The sequence below is a fragment of the Cuculus canorus genome, chromosome 8 (assembly GCF_017976375.1).
Source record: "Cuculus canorus isolate bCucCan1 chromosome 8, bCucCan1.pri, whole genome shotgun sequence".
Lineage (NCBI taxonomy): Eukaryota > Metazoa > Chordata > Aves > Cuculiformes > Cuculidae > Cuculus > Cuculus canorus.
In genome coordinates, this window is record NC_071408.1 from 10843114 (window position 1) to 10868061 (window position 24948).

Here is a 24948-nt window from a genome sequence, read left to right on the forward strand (position 1 = left end):
TAGAAGTATATTCTCCCCCAGGATATTTGCATGTTACCATTATTAATGTTAATGAAGGTTATCCAAGTGTACAGACTGTGCAGTAGACTTAAAAATTTATTTCATTCTATATCTAATATAGAACAAAACAGAACAATTGAGTTTTATACAAAATGTACTTGCAGAATTTAAGGGTTTTATAACGCAGTTTTTAATTTGGATATTCTCATCTCTTCCTCTGGTTCAATCTGTAAAACACTTTCATTAAAACAGTTTAATGGAAAACATATTCAATTACAGTTGGACAACCTGGAAATAAAAGGCACAGACAATGCCTGTGTTTGGCTCATAAAATGACAAAATGCTTGTCCTTCTTTGGCATTCTTGAAGAGTAGTGCAAATTCTAACATCTTGGTTAAAAAGTGTATGACATAGGAGTGTAGAGTCAAAATGGTAAGTTAAGACTTAAAACATTAAAGAAATGTCAAAGATACCTACATACATGAAGCATTTTAACCTATATAAATAAACTTCTGATAAAAAAATACAAGTATCTCTGAAGGGTGTTAAAATAGGATGAAGAACTGAAAATATAAAAGAAGGTCTAGTCTTACTGTCCCTTTCAAAAATTGATTCCAGGTTGGTGAACAGCCTAACGAAAGAAATGCAGTATTTTCAAAGAGTTTCTAAACCTTTTTCTCGTGTCCAAAGGAAATCGAGTGGTTATTTTCTTAATCAGTACTCCTGGTTATGTCCTCACAGCATAGGTACTTAATAGTTTACCCGTGTATAAGTAATATGGCTATAAAATGCCCTGATTGTGATTTTTTTCATGATAAATTTAAGATTGAAGAAAATTATTATATTGCATTGTCTAATAAACTGTATAATAAATTAACTGAGATTTAAAGGCATTTTTAAATCATTCACCTAAGCATTTAAATTATAGTTACAGGCTAGATGACTTTCTGTGCATGTGAACTCTATTATTCTGTCAGACTGACCAGTGGTCTTTACTGTGCAAAGGTCAGTGGTCACAGTTGTCCTGAATTACCAGTCCTTTTTTCATGTGGACCCTCTGCTGCGTTGCATGCTGTAATCTTCTTAATGGCTTCATTCCAATATTCACACATAATATTTTAGATTTATTGACTGTTAGAAATACTACCATGCCAGTAGCAGTTCCGCTACTCCTAACGTATTTAAAATTGGAAAAATAAATCAGTGCAGGACTTTCAGGAATCCTTTGTTTTCTTAGAGGGGGCAAAAGCCCTCTTTTTCCTCTCTTCTGACAAGAACACTTGTTTTTAAATTTCATCATTTCATTGTGAATTTGTTTATTATTTTTTAATTAAAAAAAAGAAAACAAGTAGCTACTTCTGTGGAAGTAAATTTCCTAGTACAATAATACCTAGATCACACTTTGTTAATATAAGACATTAGAAAAACAGCATTTGTGACATATATAAATTAGCGGGGGTCATAGGCACAAATTTATAAACTTCGGGCCGATTCTGCAATACCTGCTTGCAGTTAACTCTGACAAAAACACTGCTGCTTTGCTCAAATTCAAACACTTGCAAAAAAACCTTGCAGAATTGAGCGTATCAGATTTAGCAACCAAGTCTTACTGACTTCTCCATGGAATAAGCAGAACTTTTATAAATATGATGTCCAGGAAACTGGACTTTTTGCATCTTCTGTAGCTGTTAAATATTGTTAATGGTCAAATCTACAGAGCTGTTGAAAGAAATGTAGCCTTTGCAGCACATGGTGCTTGCACATAATGATGCAATACAGAATCTAAATGGGTTTAAGGGTTTTAGTTTTGAGATTCCTAAAGCGACAGGATTTTAACACTGTAAATTTGGCTCATGAACATTATTGTTATAAAAGTAGCATTTGAGAAGTAGGCTGTAATTCATGTGGAAAATTAAAGCTGACTTCATAAAACAATTACTGGGAATGCAATTTTTTTCTGAAAATACAATAATTAATAGTATTATAAAGAAGTTATGGTTAAAGTATATTTATAACAGTGCAACTCTAAAGATTTTTTGTAAAATTTAAATATAATAATTCTCTTTCATTTCCTATGGAGAGAAGATCCAAACCCATTCCCAACATATTTTGGAAACTCAGAGCAGTTAGCAGTGTTTGCAGTGATAGGAAATAACTATTTATTTTGAACAAATTCTTAAAGTTGAGGCTGTTGAGCCTTAGTATAGTTATAGGAGCCACAAGGTGAGATTGAAAAATATTTGCATTTGGGGGGTTGTTTTCATCTAAACTGGTAGCTGTGATTAAATGCTGGAGGGCTATCTGGATTGCTTAAATCCTGTGTGTGTAGTTAATAGCAAATGTATTGAAGCCCTTTCATCAACAATATTGATTTAAATCATATCAGACTACATTTTGTTTATTTCTCTTCTCTGCCATCTTCTCTCATTTCCTCACTGTTGAGAGTGGGCTTAGCTTTATAGTGATGTGATCTGATGAGGAACACAAAAAAATAGTTTAAAGCATAACAGCTGTCAGTGATACAAGAGAAGAACCTGGATATCTATTTTTTTCAGAGATCTGGTAGTCACTGGGAACCCCATTGCATGGTTCTACATTGCCCAGGCAACAAACATTTGGAATACTTTTGTATGTGCTTAAATTTATACATGTGCTTAAGTTTTTGTTGGACCGGAGGCTTTGATTAATAGTTACATGATTTTATTAATTTATTTTTTAACTTTATGTGCCATTCTATTCTTCTGCTCACATGGATATTGAATAGATATTAGTCATGCTTTGTTTCTGATCAGATAGTTGCGTTTTAGAAATCTTAGAAAGGACATTGCGTGACTATTTTAAAAAATGATGCTTTTTGTTTTAATGACCAATACAATATGTTTCTGCAATTTAAATACAATTAATTACATATGAAAGCAAAATCACAGATTAATGTCATGACTTTTGAAACCTCTGAAAAACTGTCCTATTGATTTAACCCTTTTGGAGGCTCTGATTGCTCCTCACTGGTTGTGTTCAGCAGTCCAAGGAAGTCAGCTTCCTGTGAGAGGCCGTTGCTAGGAGAAGATAAAAAGTTTGCTTCTATTGTAAATTCATAATACAGTTTTTGGAATGGATCACTAGTGTCTTCCAGAAATACATTTTAACAGCATTCTAACCCCAATGGTTTGTTTGTTTGGAATTTTTTATTTTTAGCTTTGTAAAAGGCTATTTCTGCATAAGGCATGCATAAGGGAAGAGAAAGCATTTGGCATTCTTAATCATAGATAGGTTAGGTGGATTAAAGTACATATAAGAAAAGATTTTGATAAAGACGCTGCTTGCCATTTTTTTGGCTTGGTGCCAGAACTGTGTAATTTCTTTGAGATTTTAAGCACTGTTAATGATGTCGCTCAAACGGATCTCACACTTCCTTGGTTTTAGAGTCATGGATCTAAGCAATTGCAACCCTGCTGTGCAGCCAGTCCTTCCAAGTAGTTAAAAGCATTCACTCTCTTATCTATACCTACTGTATTGACTGTAATAACTACTATTATCATTCTATCTTTGATTAAACTGGGAAACCGGGAGAATTTGCTGGCAGCCTACTCAAATGCTCAGCTTGGATTTGCCATCACTTGGTGGTGGAATGAGCTTTGAGAAAGCACTCCCCCTTTGCATGCATGTTTGCTGACCTCAGCTTGAAGGAAACCTAGGCAGGTCTCAGGGCACGCTTCAAGAGTGCTTCAGCCAAGATTCCAGTTACGATGATTGGGAAATAAGGGCATGTGGCTCACATTATCTCTGCAGGCTTTTTCTTAAGAGCACTGTGCTCCTAGTAGAATAATCTAAAAGAGCTCTTCCTGCCTTTTAACATTGCCCCCTGAGAGCAGCAGAAGGTGGAGGAACTTCTTTGAACTGCAGCATAGCCTTTCTAAGGCTTGACAAGAATTGCAGCACAAAAACGTGCATCTGCCTTACACTTTTTTTGTGCTGGAGAACCTGCCTCCAAACTGCTAGCCTGCTGGGATATTCTTAATATTGTTGAGCTAATAACATACCAATACTGCAGTGAAACAGGAGATTTGTTACCTTCTGTTGCTCTTTTTCATGTGTTTTTGCCTAAAGCATCATGTTTATTGGTTTATGTTAGGGTACGTAGAGCCTGCCAGAATTGAGAAAAATCAGAAAATACCATTTTCTTTCACAGCCCCCACTTTGTCCTATAATTCTTCTGTCCTATAATCATCTTTACCCCTCTTTGTTCTCTTACCCTTTCTTATAGTCTGCCATAATGTCCCCAATGTCACGAGGTATTATTTAGAAGAATATAGATTTAAAAGAATGTAGAGAATTTTCTACTTTTTCCCTCCCTTATATTTAGCAGATGCTTCATCCATCGTGCCAGAGACAACATTTTGAGGTTGACAATTGCATTTTTGACCTGCTTTTGTTTTAGTGAAACTGAGCTAATATTGATGAGCAAATTTCCCTTATATAAAGGATATATAAATTTATTTCCCTAGAATTACATAAACCTTATTTTTAAAAACTTTAACATAATCTTACAGTACAGAACAATAAAAAGAAAAACAAAACCCAAAACAAGATACGCATTTATTTTTCTCAACCTTGAACTGCTTAACTGGTTTCTGTACTCAGACTTGTACTTATTTTTCTTTTGAGGTGTAAGGAAATGAGCCTTAGTGTATGCTTTCCATGGGCTAAACAAATCAGGCTCTAAACTTTTATCTAGATCTATGGAGCTTGGATATAAATTGAAAAGATCACAGCTATGGGGAAAAGACCTATAGTGTAAAGGGCTTTCTGCATAGATTATGAACATCATAACTCAATAATTTTTTTTCAAAACTATAGCTATAATTGGACCCAATGGGGTCTCTCTCTTTGATCAGATCACAGTAACTGTGACTTTACACTGGAAAATGTCACTACTGTGAAGGTTTATCACCTGTAGAGCTGGTCTTTTCTCTGATGCCACGTTCAACTCTCATTAGCATTATTCAAAGTTTAGTTGTTAATTAGGTTGACACTTCAATTACAATCATCATCTACAAGAGCAGTCAGGACTGCTTGGATAAAGAAACAAAAAGATACTCATTCTTGCATATATTTCCAAAAGAATGAAAGCTGTTTTGGTGATAATTTGTGTTTATGATGTTCTACTTACAGAGTTTAACTATGTATGTTACTTTGTATTGTATTTAGTATTATTTATTCCTATTTTTTTCCCTTTCACGTGTTTTATCTTTGAGGACAATTCTAAAGGCAAAGTAACACTGAATTTACATAAACTTTTCTCAACTGTTTGACAGCGGTAGCAGCTACTGTCATGGTGCATCAGAAATAATGTAAGAGTAATTTGACTTTAAAAAATCCCTAGAACCGAATAGGTAGTGTCTGATAAGAGTCCTTAAAAATAAGACTTCATATCAAAATTAAAAAATATCCAAAAGTTTTCATTCAAAACAAGTACGTACATGTTATGATTGAGAAATAAAATCTGCAGAAAAGTGCCCCACATGCATTTTACTGTAAAATAATTAAGGTTATTTGTGTCAAGAGGCTTTGGGAAAAAAGAGAGCATAAACCAATTTGCATTAGCACTCTACCATCATCCCCTGCTTTCATTTCAATTAACAGACCAGCAGGTGCTTTTTGCAGTTAAAAAGATAAGCTATCAAGGAGGAGGATGAATTTTTGGCTGACCTGTAGACACCATGGTTTGCCTGCTGATTGGGTTCATACCTCGCTGTACCAATTTCTGAGGTGTTAATTTAACTGTTCCACTCTGTCATGCAGGTCTCGGCCTTGAAAAATAAACTGAAAAAGCAGTCTACAGCTACGGGTGATGGAGTGGCCAAGGCCTTTCTTCGGGCACAGGCAGCACTGTTTGGATCCTACAGAGATGCACTAAGATACAAACCAGTAAGGTTTCTTCTTTACTTCTTATTTTCCTTAATTTATAAGGCACAGTCTCATTCTTTGCAAGGAAAACATGAAATGTTTTATCCCAGTCTGAAACATTTCAAAGGAAGTGTTTAAAACTTAGTGTATGCTAAGGCTACATTGGCAATGTAGAAGACGCTACCACCTCCTGAATGGTGAGTTGCACTGAAAAATACTCATCCCAAGTCAGCTGTTTTCTTATTTTTATCACTTTTATAATATACTAAGTATAAAATTAGATTGTATTAATGAAACCACTTACCACAGCTCACCTGGTTTAATGTGGTGAAGAACTGAAGAGGCTGTCCTTTTCAGACTTCAAAATTTTTAACTGTACCAGTCTAGAGACTTTGCTGTGCTTTGAGGCCAGAAGCTTGTTATTTCCCAGCAGAAGCTAGATATCGGATATCAGTCAAACACGCATATCGTTTTTATACATTTATCTTGATTCCACTGAGAAGTGAGGAGAACTGGAAGCCCGTTTAATCTCATCAGAACTTCATAATTTGTTTTTCTGATGTTTTGCTGGTAGTCAGTAGGTTGATGTGTTATGGGCTTTAATCCTTCCTGGTTTATGAGGGTGGCACATATTGAACCTACTTAATATAAAATCATTTATCAGAAATAACTTAGAGATTCATTTCATCTGTCAGTCCATATTCTTTTCCTATGATATTTACAAACTGTTGATAGTAGTTCCATTTGATAAAATGCATTGAGATGGCATTGGCTGCATCAGATCCAAGGATATGATGTTTGGTGGTCTGATGGATTCAGTTCAATACTAAGTGTTGATAGGAAAAAATGATCCTTGCTTGAGGCATCAAGTTTGTAAAACTGGTGGATGTGTGGGTGCATGGGTGGATGTTTAGGGGTGAAGAGGGCAGAGCGTTCTGTTGTTGATTAAGGAACTAGGTGGTATGCCTTAACAGAAATGGATAGGATAGTTAATTCCAGATGAGGCCTTTAACTTGGGGAAAAGTTAAAATACTGTATGGCATGGTCTTCCCTTTACACAAGTGGTTCTCTTTCAGGCAGTCTTTTTTTGTCATCAGCATTGTACCATGACCATATGTCTCTGAGATTGGCAGCCATTGTTATTGAAATGAAAAGTAACCCATGCAGAAATGAAGTAATGTTTAAGGGTTTAGTTCAACTATTTGTGATTTGCAGTCATTATAATGGAAGGCCAGTTTATGTACTATATTGAAATGACTTTACCTGTTTCCAAAATCACTGGAGTTCAAAACTGTACTGGTTTTGTTAAAAAAAAAAAAATTCAATAAAACAGATTGTTGTTTATTCCATAGTGGCATTACCTGGCATTGCTTCAGGAGAGGTTATCTGATTTGTCCCTTAGTCTAAAGGTGACGGGAACTGGTCCATGTCAGCTCATGACAGCTTGCATTAAGAGCTGTTAAGTCAAAAAGGGTCTTAATTCAGTATATGCTTCTGTTCTGACCAGAAATAGGCTGCAGTCAATCCTTTGTTTTGGTAGTCTGTTGAACTGAATGTGCATTTTCTTTAGCATTCTGGTTAATATCTCTGTTGAAATGAGCTCTCCTTTTAACTGTTTTCCATTTTATTTCAGTTTATCTGTTGGCATATCAGAGGTATCTGTGTTTGCACTGTATTGGAAGTAGTGCACCATGTACCATTTCGACTGGCACACATTTGTCAAAGTGGTCTTTGCAGTCTTTCTGCATTATTTTCTTACGCTGGTTTACTTTGGCTCCACAAAGTGGACATAAAAGAGGATAGTTATGAAACAGTTGAGGCCTGAATTTTTTTTTAAAGATACATTATTTCAGAATATCTTAGCAGGCAGAAATCTGCTGGCAAATACCAGAGTATCTTGGATTGGCATCAACTCATCCAAAGACAAAGCATTCTGGTTTTTTATGAAAAAAAGAAATGTAACTGTCATTTTGAGCTGATTTCACATGTTTTTAACTCATTTAGTATTTTATGGAATTTTTGTTGTGATAGAAAAAGTTATTAGATGCTGAATTTGCTCTGGATTAGTAGAAAATAACAGGAATTATCCCGTGATTGTGCAGCTCATTTTACGTCTGCCTTTTGAACACAGTTTAATACATTGTGAATTGATCAGTTATAAAAATCCCATTTGACTCTATTAGGACCATTTGTCAGGAGATTTTACTGCTTGAGCTCCTGAACTAATGTATTCATGTGGAAAACTTGTAGGAGGTGTACTTGAATGAGAATATTGTCTATACAGATTTGAAATACTTTTGCTATAAATAAGCTTTTATATTTTGAGAATCAATAACTGAGAGGTTTTGGGGTACTATTTCTAGGGTCATAAACATCCTGATGAAATATAAAATAGTATATTTGCATAATTATTGATTGCTTGTAAGTTGAAAATTGTATTTAAGTGAACTATTTTCCTTGCAGCAGTGTGTTCTGTATGATTTTAACTTGAAACATGAAACAACTGTCATTAATATTCACTTTGAGTAAAGAACAGCTTTAATAGTGTCTGTACTCATCCAACACTTCTCTTCTCTCCAAACGCTGTTAATCACACTGAACACTCATTCTGTGCAACTGTTTGTTTTCAACATAGGACAGATTCTCCTCGGTATAGCAATATGTCTTGAACAAACGTCTAGCAATTATTGGAAAAAAGTGATTGGTGAAAGGGAAAATGGGAAGCTTCAGGGGTCTTGAAAAGAGTTCATGGGACTCCAAACGACCATATGGAAAATTTGACTACTCTAATACAGACAGGAAATATGACATGTAATAGATAAAGGTGATCGTTTTTTGTGTAATAAATAGTAATAAAAAAATAATTTAGTAAAAGCTTCAGAAAAAAAGTGGAAGTATTTTTTTCTGATTTAATCATGATACTGAGTAAAGAAATTGGTGAGATTGATATAACTGCCAAAAGTATTTTTGCAATATGCTTCACTTTACATTAGCAAATATTGCATAATAAGAGTGGATCTGTACAGCAAAACGGTACAGTTGGTCCTAAGGACCTGTCATCCACTCAGGGTGCTTTTAAAGTTTTATTGTGGTTTTTGTTTTAGTCTGATGTTGAATACTGAATATCCATGACTAGCTGGAGCTCATTTTCTGCTTTAGTTTAATCCAGAAAGAATCCTGTTCACGCGTGGTAGGTGGGGATGATTGGAAAAATGGCTTCACTGTTAATTCCTAAATGTTAAAAAAATAATCCAGAACAAAATATCATCAATTTAGTGGTGAATTATAATGATTTTGTATGTGGTCTCACTCATTTAGAAGACTGCAATCCCTTTTGAGATGTTGGGTGAGGTACTCATGCATGGACTATTTGGGGGTCTCCCGGAACGGCAATGAGGCCATTCAAACTGTTTTGCCCTAAGGAGCCCTGGAATATAGAAGGACAAGGGTCGGTCCATGGTTGTGCTCACACACGTAGCAGCTGCAGCATGGGCCATTCATTGTGTGATCTGCAACATCTGCAACACTGATCAGTGACCACAAATGGGTTTGATCACAAGAGTCTAACCCTGCTGAGGCATTGCAGTGTTCGGTGTTGTGCTATGAGTGGTTCTTCTATCATGTAAAGGCACATATAAATCCAAGTTATGTTTAATTTGGGTGGTCACAACATAGCCTTGAACCTCTTGTTTCTCCTGTTTTCTTTAGGATGTCCAGCAGTTGGGAATTTATCATGGAATAATATTGCATGTTCCATGTTCAAGCATTGCATGCGTAGATGGGAGTTAGATACAAAGATTACAATTGTGCAGTTTGTATCATTTGATATATGTGTAATCTTATGGTTTTTTCCTAGCTATTTTACTTTATATATTCTTCATGGGTAATTTTTAAGCATCCTTCCATATATCAGACATGAGCTATACCAGTGAAACATTTTAACAGTTCTGTGATGGCTAGGGAAAATGGGCCTTACTGATGTGCTTGTGATAACCTTGCAGATTGAAGCAAAGACTAGTACATTTTTCTATTAGTTTTAAACAGTATGGTCAGTTAACAAAACACTACATGATGTAAGGAACTCTTATACAGGCAATATTCCCAATCTATGTTTAGAGAGAGAGAAGCACATAAGAAAATGAGGAAAGAACAGAAAAATAAGTATTCACCATGGTAGAGATCAATTTTAACATCATCAGGAAAACAAGCAAAGCAGCAAAGTACTTTGCTCCAAAGCAGCGAACATCAGAGGAAATACAGGTGTGATGTTTTAAGTTTTTTAAAAAGGTAATTTGTCAAGGCAAGACAAATATATCTCAAATGTATTTCAGATAAAGAACTCCTCTTACTTTATGCTATATCATTAAAATAATAGGGAGTATAAGCAACAGTAAATTATTTTCTACCTTTGAAAAACTGGCTTTTCTTTAGCTAACCAAAGATGAAGTTGTTGAAAAAAATAAACTCTTTGGGGGAAAAAGTCCTCAAAGCTCTTGAAAGAAAGCCAGTGTAGCTTGGTTTTAAGTTTTGATGGTTGTAACATCACTCATCAGAAATTAAGAAATGAAGAGCAAAGGCTAATGGTTTGCTTTGGAATGCTTGGTAGTAGGAGCTCACAGACTCATCAGTATGCCAGGGGTGCCGAGATAACTTTCAGCTTGAAGATAGCACAACCTGTCAGATCTCACTTTAATTGAGTGCTATTTGGAGTGCTTTGGGCCAATAGTGACACAATTTTAAGTAGTGACACAATTTTAAGTAGTGACACAATTTTAACTAGTGACATCGGCTCTCAACAGATATTGTATTCAATATGCAATAAATCAAAATAATACAATTAAATATTATATTGGGGAGAAAATATATTTTAAGATAAAGAATGCAACTGGATTACTTGAGAATGCATAAATAGTAATTGCTTATAATTGAGTTTCAAAGTGGAACCTTTTGAGGACAGGTATCTCTTGAAATGGGCATTGACTTGTTTACCTTTCCTCAAGAGTTAGGCGTAGAAAGTACAGCAGAGTACAGAAGCAGTGAAAGAGTAATAAAATAGCAGAGGATGGTTTGTGCTTAAATCCAGAACCACTCTGTCTTATCTCTGTTATGACTATTTATTCCATCAGACTTCCATCAGAATATTGTTCTACATGTTGAAAACTATTGAAAACTGTATTGTTTAATTTGTCCTAAGGACTGCAGTAGTCCTTTATTGAATATAGATACTGCATTAATAGGAGTTGTAGTGTTTAATTGTGACTATAAGAAATATTAGCACATCTGAATCTTTTTTGGGGGTAGATTGTAAGTTTTGCAGAAATTTGTTTAATTTTTAAATGACACCTTCCTGAGTAGAATCATGGGTTGTGCTAGGCTAACCCCTGGCCTTTATCTGAGTGTCACAGCAGCAGATGAAATTTCAGCTTTGTACTTCCTTGATGTTAAACTGAGATAAAAATATATTTTTGGTTTAGTTATTAGTATTTTTTTGTAATAAATTATGCAAAATTGGAGAAACTATGATAGTACCTACCTACTTTGTAGTCTTCATGTAATAAGCAAGAGCTTCTACATGAAATGGTATTTAAAGCAATAGTAGAAATAGTTGTTATGAGTCATCTCATGCTAGAGTAGTATGTTTTCTGAAATGAAGAATTAAACTGTTTTTACTTCTTGTTTAAGTGAAATATCACAAGATTTAGAAAGCGCAAACATATCTTCTAGTCTAGATTATTTTTCCTTTTAAAACGATCACACTCTTTTAGCTCACTGTTTTCATGTTCCATTGAGGTCTGCATAAATAGCTTGCTTAAAATGCAAATGTATCTTTGAGTAAGAAATTCCTGCTGTGTGTGGCAAGATACGAAAGGGAAGAAAATTCTATAGCAACTGTTGTTAAAAGGACAGATATCTTGTTTGGGCATAGATTGTTTGGTCTGAGTATTAGCTGTCTACTTTTCAGTATAGAGTCCCCACTGGGTTTTGATCGAACTTGTTTTGAAAGTACATTGTAGATCAATATGACAGGGGCCATTTGATGGTCTAGTAGCTAAATATCAGTGGAGCATTCCTCTAAAACTCAGTTTCAAAAGGTAACTGGATGTATTTGCAGAAATGAGAATGTTTTAAGCTTTATATACCAAAACTTCTAGAGCTGAGTTTGCTTATATTGATTCAGTAATTTATTTTTTATATAGCACTTCAAAAGACTTTGTGTTTACAGTAATAATCTTGAAGTTTGTAAAAGTTTTATTTGGAAAACAAATCTGTTGTTCAGAGCCTTGAACAACATAAAGAGCTAGGAGTTAATTTTATTATTGAATGTAATTTCACTTAAGTTACAGCAGATACCCTGACAAAATTTGAGTTTGAATTTCTACAGGTTTCAACAGATTTTCTCATTTTCATGTGCTGAACAGGTAGAAGCTATAAACATACTCAATATTTTAATGCAACATAGCTGTTAGTAAATTCAAATTACATAGATGACTTCTGGATGTGAATTCTCTATAGATCTAAATATTCTGCTTAGGGATAGCTTTGGTTATTCTGTTTGAACTGTACTGATAAGGGAACAGATACACCAATGCATGAGTGTTTACCAAGTATCTGAAGCATCCAGCAAGTAAGGGAAAGTATTCAGGAAAATATTACAGACATGCACTAAAAATGTGTGTTGAACTACCATTTCCTGGAATTCTGCTATGTGGCATGGGTGAGAGAACTGCCATCAAGTATCTGACTGTTCTCTCTTTCCGGGCTGATGTGAAAAGGAGAGCAAGCATGCCTGTTTTCTGGTGGGAGATAACCCCTGCTTTTTCTCTTTCAGCTTTCCCAAGACAACTAAGAAGGTGGCAGTGGAGCCATACTTTAGTTCTTATTGTTCTAAATAGTATATTTTTGAAATACTGTTTTCTCTCTTTGGTCCTAAGTTTAACATTTCATAGTATGTCGTGAGCCATCACCTAGTCAGTTCTGCACTGCTGCAAAGTCTCTGTATTTCCAGAAATCATTTATTTGTGTGACAACAACAACTATATAAATAAGGAGTTTTTATAATTTGCTGCCTTGAAATTTTTGGAAGAACGACAGAACTGAGAAGGGAGTCTGCCCTCAGGAACACTATGTCTTGTACCACCATGTCTCACTGGAGACTATTCCATTTGTTTTGATGCACTTTGAATTTGCTAAGTAGCTTGGGGTCATCTTCTTAAGACAAGAGTCTTTAGTTGCTCAAGAACAGCTAATGCAAAGTGGGTCAAGAAGACAGTGCTATTTAAAGTACCACAAATGTGTAAAGATATTTGGCAGATCCAGAATGTCCTGCATGAGTACAGCGTTCAACATTTATCTCGGGAGAAGTAGTAAGTGGAGTAACTTGGTGATCCTGCTGGAGACTTGATTAACAGTGTGCTATGTATTGTACTGAGCTGGGTTTGCAATATCACAGCATTCCAGCTACCCTTTGAAAGAAGGATTATGTTCGGTAAATTTAGAACTTCTAGCTCTTCCAGTGAAATTTCATTTCTAAAATCAGAGGTTGGACCTCTTGAGAGGGAGGCTTAAAGAGGGGAAAGCCTTGGATGGTATAAGAGTAGGGTTTTAAAATTACGTCACAGTGTTTTTTATTACAACACATCCTTGGATCATACTTGAACTATTTAAAAACAAGGTGCAAGATGTAAAGAGCAGTTGGAAATAATTTAGAGCTACTCTGCCAAACTCACCCAGGTCGCATGCAGTAAAAGCTTTGTGATATTCTGAAGCACGGTCAGCCAGGATGATAGGAGAATGTGTGAAGGAGCATGTGTGGCTAAGGTTAAACAGGGTTAGGAGAAGAAATCTGTGGTGTTCATGGGCATGAATAGATTACTTTTTAAAGTGGTCAGCAGTTGGAGCTTTTATGAAGATCAGTATAGTAGCTGTCTTTAATTTCTTTTCTTTTGAATGGCTGTGATGTTTTTTATTCTGTTGTGGGACTGGACACTTGTATATGTAGCTTTTAGTTAGTAAAATATTATGGTAGATTTAGGTGTGGGATTTTGTTGGATTCCACACTTTCTGTCTTTGAGAGCTTTGGTCATTATTTCTAACCTGATAGCTATTGTGGTTTTGTAAACTTGGGTGAGAGGCCTCTTGGCTTTGTGATGAAACCAGTTTATGTACCTTGATCATTGCACAAACTTTGTAGTCTACCTACTATTTATCCAGTTATGCTGAACAGGGTGAAGTATTTATCATAAAATGTTGAGAAAAATAACAGAATTGGAGTGAATGCTCATCAGAAATGTCCAGTGGTCTGTGCACACTGAAGATCTGACTTTCTCTGTTACAATGTTCCAAATGTTTTTAGCTTTTTTTAATGTAAAAATAAAAGAGATATGTATATAAATAGTTTCTCGTTAAATAGGCAGTGTATTTATCAATAGTCTCATGTTTTGGTAGAATAAATATTAAAAAAATTTGGTGCAAAATTTGGATTGAATTAGAATTTTGGTTCACCAGTATTGCTGGTTTAGTGTGCCAGAGAATCAGAGTAACCCTGAGCAGTAATGCATGTTGAATTATTTGAAGCAGTGGACCTGCTCTTTCTTAAATTTGAGCTGCTTCCTTGACATTTTTAATGAAGAGTGCTATAAAGGTAACGTGAACCAAATCACTTTACTTTTTGCTTGCTATGTGTGTTTTGTAGACTGATTTCATAAACCAGAAGTTCAAATGCAACATGTATTTTGAGAACTATTTAAATATTGTATGAACATTTGTGGCTTCTGTTGTTGTTATCTGCATCTGTTTAATTGGATGCGTGTTTATCAAGATTGCTTAAAAGAGAATATTTTTATGTATTGACTATTAATAAATAAATGTGTGATTGGGACTTTTAAACAAATCAGCATATTTGTATACTCTCATTACCATCTAACTTCCTTTGTTTAAATTTTTCAGGGGGAGCCTATAACCTTCTGTGAGAATAGTTTTGTGAAACATCGGTCCAGTACTACCAAGCAGTTCCTGGAAACTGCTGTTAATCTTCAACTTTTTAAACAGGTATGAGGGGTAAATGACCCATGTTTAGTGATATTCTCTTAAATTAAAATATATTTCTCTTATATTTAAATATGCTTTCCTTCATCACCTTATGAAACTGTGGGTTAAAATATAAGTAGAAGCACTTTGTGTATAGACAGTTATCCTGGTTTTGTTGTATTTTTAAATATTCATTTATAGTTAAAAAGAGTGGTGGTTGGGGGAAAACTCCACAAATAACCACCCTAGAGTGCAGAGCTAGTGCAGTGTCTCTTCAGAGCCAGTTAGCAATTCCTCTAAACAAGAACAATCATGGATCCTCCCGTTTGATGGTTGAACTTAATTTTTGGCTCTCTTGGCTCATGACCAAAGAACCTAAACAGCGCCGTGCTTCTTGAAATTGGATTTCAGAAGTGTTTTACTTAAAAAAAGGATTTGTACAGTAATTGCGGTTTTCGTCCCTAGTCTTTTTGAAGTATGCATATAGGGAATGTTACAAAGCCAAGCTGTGAGGTGGCCTGAAGAGTATTCTAACTGATCTGTTAATGCAGATTTTGAGCTAATAGAGAACAAATTGTTGAATATCTGGCACAGCTCAGTAATAGTTTTATTTCAGTCTTTGAAATGAATTTTCTTCTTTGATTTTATTCTGTTACTCTTTTTTTCTCCCTTTTCATCACATGACCCCGGTGCATCAAAAGAATGTTAAAAAACTTATTACTATATTTTTAGGAAAATCAAGAAAAATCTGAATGAAATTGGAAGACTAATAAAAGTACATATTTGCCTGCAAATATCTGGAATGATTGAGGCATGGGAGTTCATGTTTAAATAATCTGGTGGACTTCTTTGAAGATATACTACCATGATAGATAAGGGAAATTCATTATATGTAGAATCTTCTAATTTAAAAAAAAACATTTGGTGTTAATCAGAGGCTAGTGTCTAAAGTAAAGATTTATGCAAGGATGATAGTTCTTAGAAGTCCTGTAAGTATATGCTTGTCCTAATTGTATAAAAGTTAAGGACATACTGATCCTGGCTCCCTTAGTTTTACTGTGTTTGATTTTATGCAATAACAACATGCACATAAAAATATAAAATAAGAAAGAAGAAATGTGAAACCTTTTGAAGTATCCAACATGTATGATAGAAAAGGAAAGAAGCAACAGAGTGAAGTGGTGTTTATATTTTGTGTATCTCAGAGCGATAAGCCAGCATGAAGCTTTCTTAATAGAAAGCTGCCTACAAGCAGCTACTACTACTAAAGCAAGATCTTCAGCGTACGAAAAAGGTTTAACTCCACTGAAATGAATGAGCATGTCACCATGGCTCTTTACCTGCCCACTGCATTTTAATATGTGCTCAATTAAACATAATCAGTTTACAGCTTGTTTATTGCTTGTTTGATTTCAACTAAAGGAAATATATTTTAAAGGGTTAGGAAATAATAATGAATTTGATGATGTGTGTGGTTTAATAGTAGTAGTAGGGGTTTTTCATTCTTCTAATTTCTGTTGTTAGTTACTCCTACTTTTTCAGCTAATCCTCACTGCAGCTGCATCTTGTCCAATTTTTTCCACTGACAAATGAGCTGTTTTCAAAGTTATTTGCATTCAAAAAGCCTAAACTGTATTTTATTCTGTTCTGGAAAATCTTTTAAGCAGAAAATAGTTCTTAGAAGCAGCCTTAAACCTAGATCAAGCAGAAAATAGGTACTTTAAATGAACCCTTTTTGCCATAACTTACAAGTAAGCTTTATTTGTGCCATTTTATAAAATCCTTACCCTGTCTCTTTTTCTTTGTAGGTTTTTAATTTGCTCCCCTTCTCTCCTACATTAAAACATACTAATTCCTCTAATTCAACCACTTTTTTTTTTAATTTTGGAAGTTGTAGTGTCTTTTCACCAAAGTACCAGAAAAGTACTGTTGGAATACATTCCAACAGTAATTGCGGAATTAATTCTTTGTGTTATTTCCATTGAGATTATTTTTATCTTTGACATCATCTGTTTTTACTTTATATTGCATTTGGATGTACTATCTATTAGTGATACCCCCAAATGTATGAGCACACGCAAGTCTTTTGTACCAAAATCATCAACTAACCTATAAATAGGATCAGTCACAACACTTACCCTTAAATATCATGGTCGATGACACTTCCAGCCTGACACTTTCCCTTTCATTATCATGGAATCATAGAATCATAGAATCACTGGGTTGGAAAGGACCCACTGGAACATCGAGTCCAACCATTCCTAACAGTCCCTAAACCATTCCCCTTAGCACCTCACCCATCCCTTAAACACCTCCAGGGAAGGTGACTCGACCACCTCCCTGGGCAGCCTGTTCCAGTGCCCAATGACCCCTTCCGTGAAAATTTTTCTCCTGATGTCCAGCCTGAACCTCCTCTGCTGGAGCTTCAGGCCATTCCCTCTTGTCCTGTCCCCTGTCACTTGGGAGAAGAGGCCAGCTCCCTCCTCTCCACAACCTCCTTTCAGGTAGTTGTAGAGAGCCATAAGGTCTTCCCTCAGTTGCATTACAAGCTGTTATCTCCTTTTTGGGCCTGTTCTTGTCCAGCTTAAAGTTCAGGTGTACTGTTCTACTTTTATTTCATCTAAACTAGTATTTTGAGGCACATGCAGGAGGTTTTTCTGTGGTATAGATGAATTGTGTTTCCTTTATCTAGAGAATTAGTCATCAGTCTGTGAGAAACACTGTTTTGATAACTCATATCTTTTTATTTACTCATTTACTCTTTCTCCCCCCTGAAATATATTTGCAAGCCTCATCAACTTGCTGGGGGAAAATTGGCGGAGCAGCACTTGTCACAACCTTGTTTATTAAGTAATATAGTGTTATTTTTCACTGCGGCTGTGTTCCTTGATAGTATCATAATGTTTTCTTACTTCCACATATATGTGCTGTTTTCCATAGAATTATATATAGAGGGTCACCCCTAATCTAGGTGGTTTTTGACTTGAGTTTTATTCCCCAGGCATTGTAATGTTCATTTCCATATCTCATTTTCATTAGCTCTTGTATTTTTGTTCCCTTGTTCAGCATCATAGTCTTTACTGAAAACTGAGACAGGATATTTTTAGCAGGGACCATGCCTAGATTATCTTTTAGCCTCAAACCATTCCCCTGGACTTATAAATTGTGGAGATGTCTTTTACACCAGGTTGATTAGTTCACATTTTTGGAAGCTGAAAGAACTTATATTGCCCTGAAACAGAATACACCAAACTGTTTATCCAAACTATGCATTTTCCGGGAATACATAGAAATAATTAATGATAAATGCTCTGATATGGATCACAACTACAGGGAAGTGTGAAGTTCATTTTGCTGCAATTTGCTGACTTTGTTTTCCTAAAGCTGTCTTCTGCCCTGAATGGATTTAGTTTTAAAAATCATGGTTATTTTTATTCTTAAACTACTAGGATATTTAGTCATATAAAAATATTGTTCTTAAAAAGAAAATAACTATTATTTATACATTAAATATTCTTATTTCCTGTTAAATATTCTGTGTATGACAGTTTTTCTTAAATGTTCATTCTATTAGGCTGTATACTTACATTACTTTCCTCAGCTTTTTTTTCCTCCACATCTTTGATATTTGTACTGTTCTCTGTGCTACCTATTAGCTTTTCTGTGACTTAGAAAGGCTCCTCTTTAATTAAGATAACATGGAAGGTAGCTAATCTTTATTTCAAGCTGCAAACGTAAGCAATTAATAGTTGCATCTTACATGTCAAATAGTTTTGATGAATATCCAGCAGAAAAACAAATTCACTCTTAAAACTAGCATAAAGCCTAGTGCTAGACTATCTTGTTAAATAATGCAATTATATAAGTAACGTAATCTGCAACATTTATTGGGATTTGTTCCTAAAATGGTGGAAACCGCTTACTAGGAAAATGAGTAATGAATATACAATTAGGACTTGAAGAATCCAAATAATCTTTGAAAATTATTAGTAATTTCAAACTTCATTTACAAGCTTTATGAGTTGAGCTCTCTTGCAAGCTATTGTGTGAAAGTCACATTTCTGATGTTTTCCTTGCTTCTACCAATGTTTTGTTTTTCATAATGGGTTTATTGACTTGGAATTTTTACTCCTGCCCAAATAAATGGTTGGATTTAGGTCGTAAACATCATCTCCTTCTTCACCTCTCAGTTTTTATCTCCTGTGCAGCAAGATTTTCTGAATGCATATGGTCTATGTTTTGGTTTTAGAATTCAAAATTCTTTAAGGGTTGCGGTTGTTCTGTTCTTAGTCATCTTAAAATTTAAGACTAGCACTGGAATTAGTAGATTTTAATGGAAAGTGATAATTAACCAAGCACTCTCTGGATCTCAAGTTGAATGTATTTCTTGAAATAGCAGGCCCAGATTTTTTGAGAGAGTTTGGGTTTGAAAAATGGAGGAGAAAACTGTAAATACTTTTCATGTAGTAATTTAAGTGCAACTATTAACAAGAAATTATTCAAAGGTAGCAACTGGTATTACACTATTAACACCTATCATTTCCTTTAAATAGTGTCTCCAATATCTTTTTGCTAACAGTTCTGTTTGTCAGTATTTACATTAAATGCTCAGTTGGAGTGATCCTCTAAAATGTAAAATTCAGTGTCTCAGTATTCTGAGACATTTTATCAAATGATGAGCATGTCCATAAATCTTATGTTAGTTTATAGTATGGAATGAATTCATAACTTTCCCTGAAGAGATAATGTCTTACCGTTCAAAGGCTAGGGATGGGAGGTTCTGGAGGATGGATGTTTTTTTTTTTTTTTTCTACAGCAGTAGCTGAAGATACTCTTATCTCTTTTTCTTACTGTGAAATAATCCAGTGATCCAAAAGTGGTCTGACCATGAACCAGCCTATTTGGAAAAAAGCCAACTTGGAGCAAAATGAAAAAATAAGAATGAATTTAGACAAGAAAGAGAAAGAAATGGTTATTTTTGTGCTTACTTTATTCTTTCTGCCAGAATTTTTGTATTCTGAGAATGTAATTTGTTTCATGTCACTAGTCTGCTTATTGATGAACATCAGATTGTCACTGACACCGTTTGGATAATCTATGGTAAAATATGATATAGCCAAATAACTAATTTTGATTAGTTCCTATGTACTGTTTAGCACCAGTAAATAACTCCTAATTCTTGCTAGAAGATGAACCGTGTATAATTGGAAAAAATGCTTTCTCACTTTATCTCTTAGATTTGAGTTAGCTTTTTCAAAACAAAAAGGAGGAGTTGATTCTTGAAAGAATTTTAAACCTTTAAGAATGTGCTCATCGTTCTTCTTGGAAGCCCAATAATTCTTGAAAAGAATGTAGTCATTCCTTCTGAGAGGTTTAATCATTAGTTATCTTATTTTGACTTTTTCTGACATACTTTGATCATGAAATGTGTCTTTGTATGTACACTCACACGAAGATGCAAGTCCATGGGCTCGTGCAGCTGTAACCTCTGCCTAAGGACAACTGTTGCGATGTACATCTGTAGATGCACCTAAATAAGCATTGGGGGTTAAAACACAAACAAAGCAAACAAAAAAAGGCAAACAGATGTGTTTAAAAATACACCGGTGTCAACCCTGAACTGTACTCAGTCAGATGGAGAGGGTCTTGGCAGTCTGCCTTGACATTATGCCACACTTTGTTTTGGCACTTTGTGTCACTTTCCCATGCAATTAAATGAAACGTCCTTTGAGCCAGCTTGGGCACTGCGAGTCGAATCCAACCTGCTTCTACCACCATGTCTGAAGCCAAGCCACAGCCATCCTCTGTTGTTTTCCTGGATGCTTCTGCTACATTTCCGCTTGTGTACTGTCATTTTTGATGTAGAACACATATGCCTTTAATGGGCCTCAAGTAGCCATTGTAGCCTATTGTTTCTTCGAACTGCATGTGGCAAAATATTTCCAGTTGTTCTAAAGGTTCTTTTTGTGTACAGCAAGTTCTACTGTGGACCCATTAATGTATACCCAGAAAGGAATACTACAGGGAGGTTTGTTTATGTTGTTTTGTTGGTGAAATGAAGTAAACTTAGGATTTCACAACAGAACATAAAGAAGTGCCTCAGTCACCATTATGTGATCATGATTACAAATCCAAAGTTACTATTTGTAAGGAAATAAAATATTTTCATGCCGTAAGAAAAGCTTGAAAGCCATTTAAAGCATTTCTGAATTTAAAAATTGCAAATTTTGTCTAATATAATTCTCTTGATCTGTATAAAACACCGACATTTCTGCAATATAGTATCCTTAAGCCATATGTTTTCTTGAACATACAGAGTGCTTTATAATGTACAGACTTAAAACTATAACACTGTGGAGCAATAGAAGGGTCAACAAAGTGTGACTTCTTTGTTTTGTTTTTTGTTGGTTTTTTTTTTCCCCAGTTTATTGAGGGTCGCTTATCAAAATTAAATGCAGGAAGAGGATTCTCTGATGCTTTTGAAGAGGAAATCACAGCAGGAGGCTTTTGTGGAGGTACAGCATTAATTTGAGTGTACTCATTGGCACTGCTTCTTTGAGAGCTGTTCAACATGATGATGTCCTCATGATGTTCTGTAAATTTTAGAAGTGATTAATCTTTTTACTACTTCATTGTTTCCATTCATTCTTGGAAAGGTTTTAGCCTTTACAAATCACTGCTGGGATGTTATGTATCTAGTTATATCAATATAGTAAATGAAGATATGTTAGTTTAATCATGTAAAATAATACTTAGATTTCAGAATATGATAAAAGATTGCTATAGTATTTACATTTTTAACTGCACGTTTACATAAGAAGATACATTCTGTATAAACTGTATTGTAAAAATAATTTTGAAATATGTGCTGCTGAACTTTTTCTGGATAGTTATGTTTTCCATAAACACTTCTAACGCTTTTATATATCATCTGAGAAGGGACAATGGAAGTTTACCTTCTTTACAAACAAAAATATTATTCTCTGTCTTTCCTTCAGATATGTTCACTGACAATTGTTGTAATACTTGTCACATTAGCTAGCCTACAAAGTTAACCTATATAGAAAAATGTGTGCTGAATCCATTCCTGATAATTACAGGATTATTGAATGGTTTCTTGTTAAGCATTTAGTACAGCTTATTGTTATTTGAGCTATCACAGGTGCTCTCCAAATATTGGATCAAAATATGCATGACAGCACAAATACTATTTTATGGTCAATCCTGAAAGTAGCGTTGAAACTACGTTAGTAAATAGAGATTATTTGATTTGACCAAATCACTGAATTGCACATGGCAGTCGTAGATGGTTTTCCTTTGCAACCCTACCCTTACACATCCATATCTAGCGGAGACTATTTGGCCCCCACAGAGAAATCATTGAGTAGTGCAGAACCATCTTCACCTTCTGCAAAATACGCTTTTTGCACTCAGAGTACATAAATCCTTTTGTACAAGTTTTTCACTGCCTTCCCCTGCCCTCTGTGTCTTGTGCTATGATCTAGCACATACTTTCTGGGGGTTTGTCTTGATTAAAGTGCCGTTGGTTATACAAAGATTTACTTCTTTTTTTTGCCTGTTTAGAGTAACTTATGCTGCTCTATAAACAGATTCTAGGCATTGAGCATCCATTATTCAGATAGGCAGTGTCAGTATTCCGCATTTGTTTGCTGACTGCAGTTAGGGGGTCAGGAGGCTGCAATAAAACTGCAATAGAAGTTAGATAAAGCTTGTTTCTTGGCTGCTCTGGCAGCCTGTGAACCATGTCTCACCTGGCTCTGCTCAGGAGCAAATGCTCAGCTTCCCTGGCAGTTTCTCGGTTAGATTGTGCTGCAAGCATACTTTTCAAGTCAGGCAAGCTGTATATTGCCAGGCTGTGGACAAATTGCTTAGGGCACATTTTCCGTATTTACATAACTGCTGTCTCATTATCGTTATGAAGTGCAGGGCTAACAATATGTGTGCAATTGAAGGTGACATTTTGTGACACTAATGGGATAGAACTATGATCTCTTTGCAGAGTTAATTCCCATCAACTTTACCAGGAAGCCCAAGGTTTTAAAAAAGCAGGTGAAAACCAGCCTTCAGAAAAGACACAGAAAGTTAGTGCAAGCTACAAGCTGCTAAAAGGACAGGTGAACATATTCTTAGCTGTCGAGAGTATAATCTAAAAATTACTGAGTCAAATAGATAGTGTTTATTTGAGTAATCTTTTTTTTTTTAATTTGCATTTTTCCACATATGTAAGCACAACTAAACCAGCACAGAAAATGAAACTGGAAACTGGGGAATAAAACTTATATTTAATGATTTTTTAATGATTGTTTTCCAGTAGAGCGGTCAAAACTTATTTCCCTCTGACTATATGTGAAAAGAAATTTGTCAGCCATCTTGATTATCATTTACACTTTATACTTAAATTTCTATTTTGCATTACATGTATGTGGAAGTGTTCTCAAGAGTTTTATGTAATGTTCAGTACTGGAATATAGTGATGATTGATTGGCTTAGCACTTGGATTTCATGTAGAATATATCCATTAAAGTAATTGCATGAGTTTTACCACAACAGCTGTTTTTTTTCAGTGGGTCTAATATCAGACCAATGGTGGTAGTACAAGGAAAACTGAAAAACTGAAAACCTTTGAACCTCTCTTAATAATAATTTATTTCAAGGTCTCAGCGTTTTCTTGCTAGCGTTTCAGAAGGCTCAGCTCTAGCTGAGGGTGTGCAGTGTTAACCGGGCCTTCTCTGTACATGAATATACATCTGTTTTCTTTATTGCCTTCATTGAAGTCTCTCTACACAACTAGAAGACAGTTAAACTTCTTGGTGATTTTCTGGGATCTCCTTTACTGTCTCTAGTAATTCCTTAAGTCATAGGCTGTGACTGAGAAAGCTTGAATATGGAAAGAGTCACTGCTAAGGATGCCTCAAGCCAGACAATATGTGAATATTGTTGATAAGAACCTGAATTTATGAAATGTCACATTAGAGAAAGTACTTATCATTCTTTGAAATATAATGCACCAGCAGTGGTTAAATTTCACCTTGTTGTATCTTATTTACATGCTACCTTCTTTGGTAATTTCAGGGAGCCAGATTGAAGAAGTAAAAATAAGCGATTTGAACTCTAGTTACACTTTGACATTTTTACTGGAGATAGGATTATAAGGATCATCAAGTTCTCTCCTTTCTGAGTGAGCATTTCTTTCACTAGTGCCATCATTCCTGAGAGATTGGATTTCTTAAAATTGCTTGTAAACGATAAAGCGGGATGGGTGAAAGTACCTGATATGAGTATAAACAGCTTAGTTTTCTCACCTCATTGTGGAACTTGGGGATGCCTTTTACAGTAACCCAGTTCATTCTGAGCTGTGTTCTGGCAGAATATTTTGGCTTTCCTCTAGCCAGTGCAATAATTCCACCCAGGCCATAGCTAATACATTATTGCAAAGCTTAAGAAGTTTTGAGAAATCCTGTTAAAAGTCTGTAACATCAAGGATATATCAGTATGATCCTTTCAGAATGGACAAACAGTTTGAAAATTCATCATTCTTGTCAACGTGAATGTCTTTTCTTGAGTTAGTAACAGCTCACAGTGCTGGAGTGTTCAAGTGGCTGAGCTACGCTAAACTTTCTCAGGGATCAGGGACACAATGTTTGGGGTTCAGCAGAAAACAGTACTGTTTGGTAAACAGTATTAATTTCTTTATCAAGTTAATTTCTTAGTAATTATTTCATATTAATTTCTTATTAATTTCTTTATCAAGAATTTAACCCTGTCCTTCATGGCCAGCTTAGTGGCATTGATAGTCCTCACTGGTCCTACAGAAGCCAGTAGTTCTCACTTGACATTTTCCTTTGTGAAAGAAAGTAGACACAGTTAATAATTTTAAAGGATAATTTCTGCACAGGAGTATATAGTTGTGCTATAATTCTTAGACTTTTCTCTCATTCTTTTTCTTTGGAATGGGACCATCTGCAGTCCATGTCATTTTTGTACTTGAAAGTT

At 35.1% G+C, this 24948-nt stretch overlaps 1 protein-coding gene across 6 annotated transcripts in view; it reads left to right on the forward strand.

The window, feature by feature from the left end:
* The window catches only part of DENND1B (DENN domain containing 1B), a 162019-nt gene that overhangs the window by 109342 nt on the left and 27729 nt on the right, over positions 1–24948 (forward strand). For all 6 annotated transcript variants that reach the window (XM_054072747.1, XM_054072748.1, XM_054072749.1 and 3 more), the window contains 3 exons: positions 5803–5928; positions 14854–14955; positions 21359–21449. In XM_054072747.1, coding sequence (XP_053928722.1) covers positions 5803–5928; positions 14854–14955; positions 21359–21449 — 319 coding nt within the window. The remainder of the gene's footprint in view (positions 1–5802; positions 5929–14853; positions 14956–21358; positions 21450–24948) is intronic.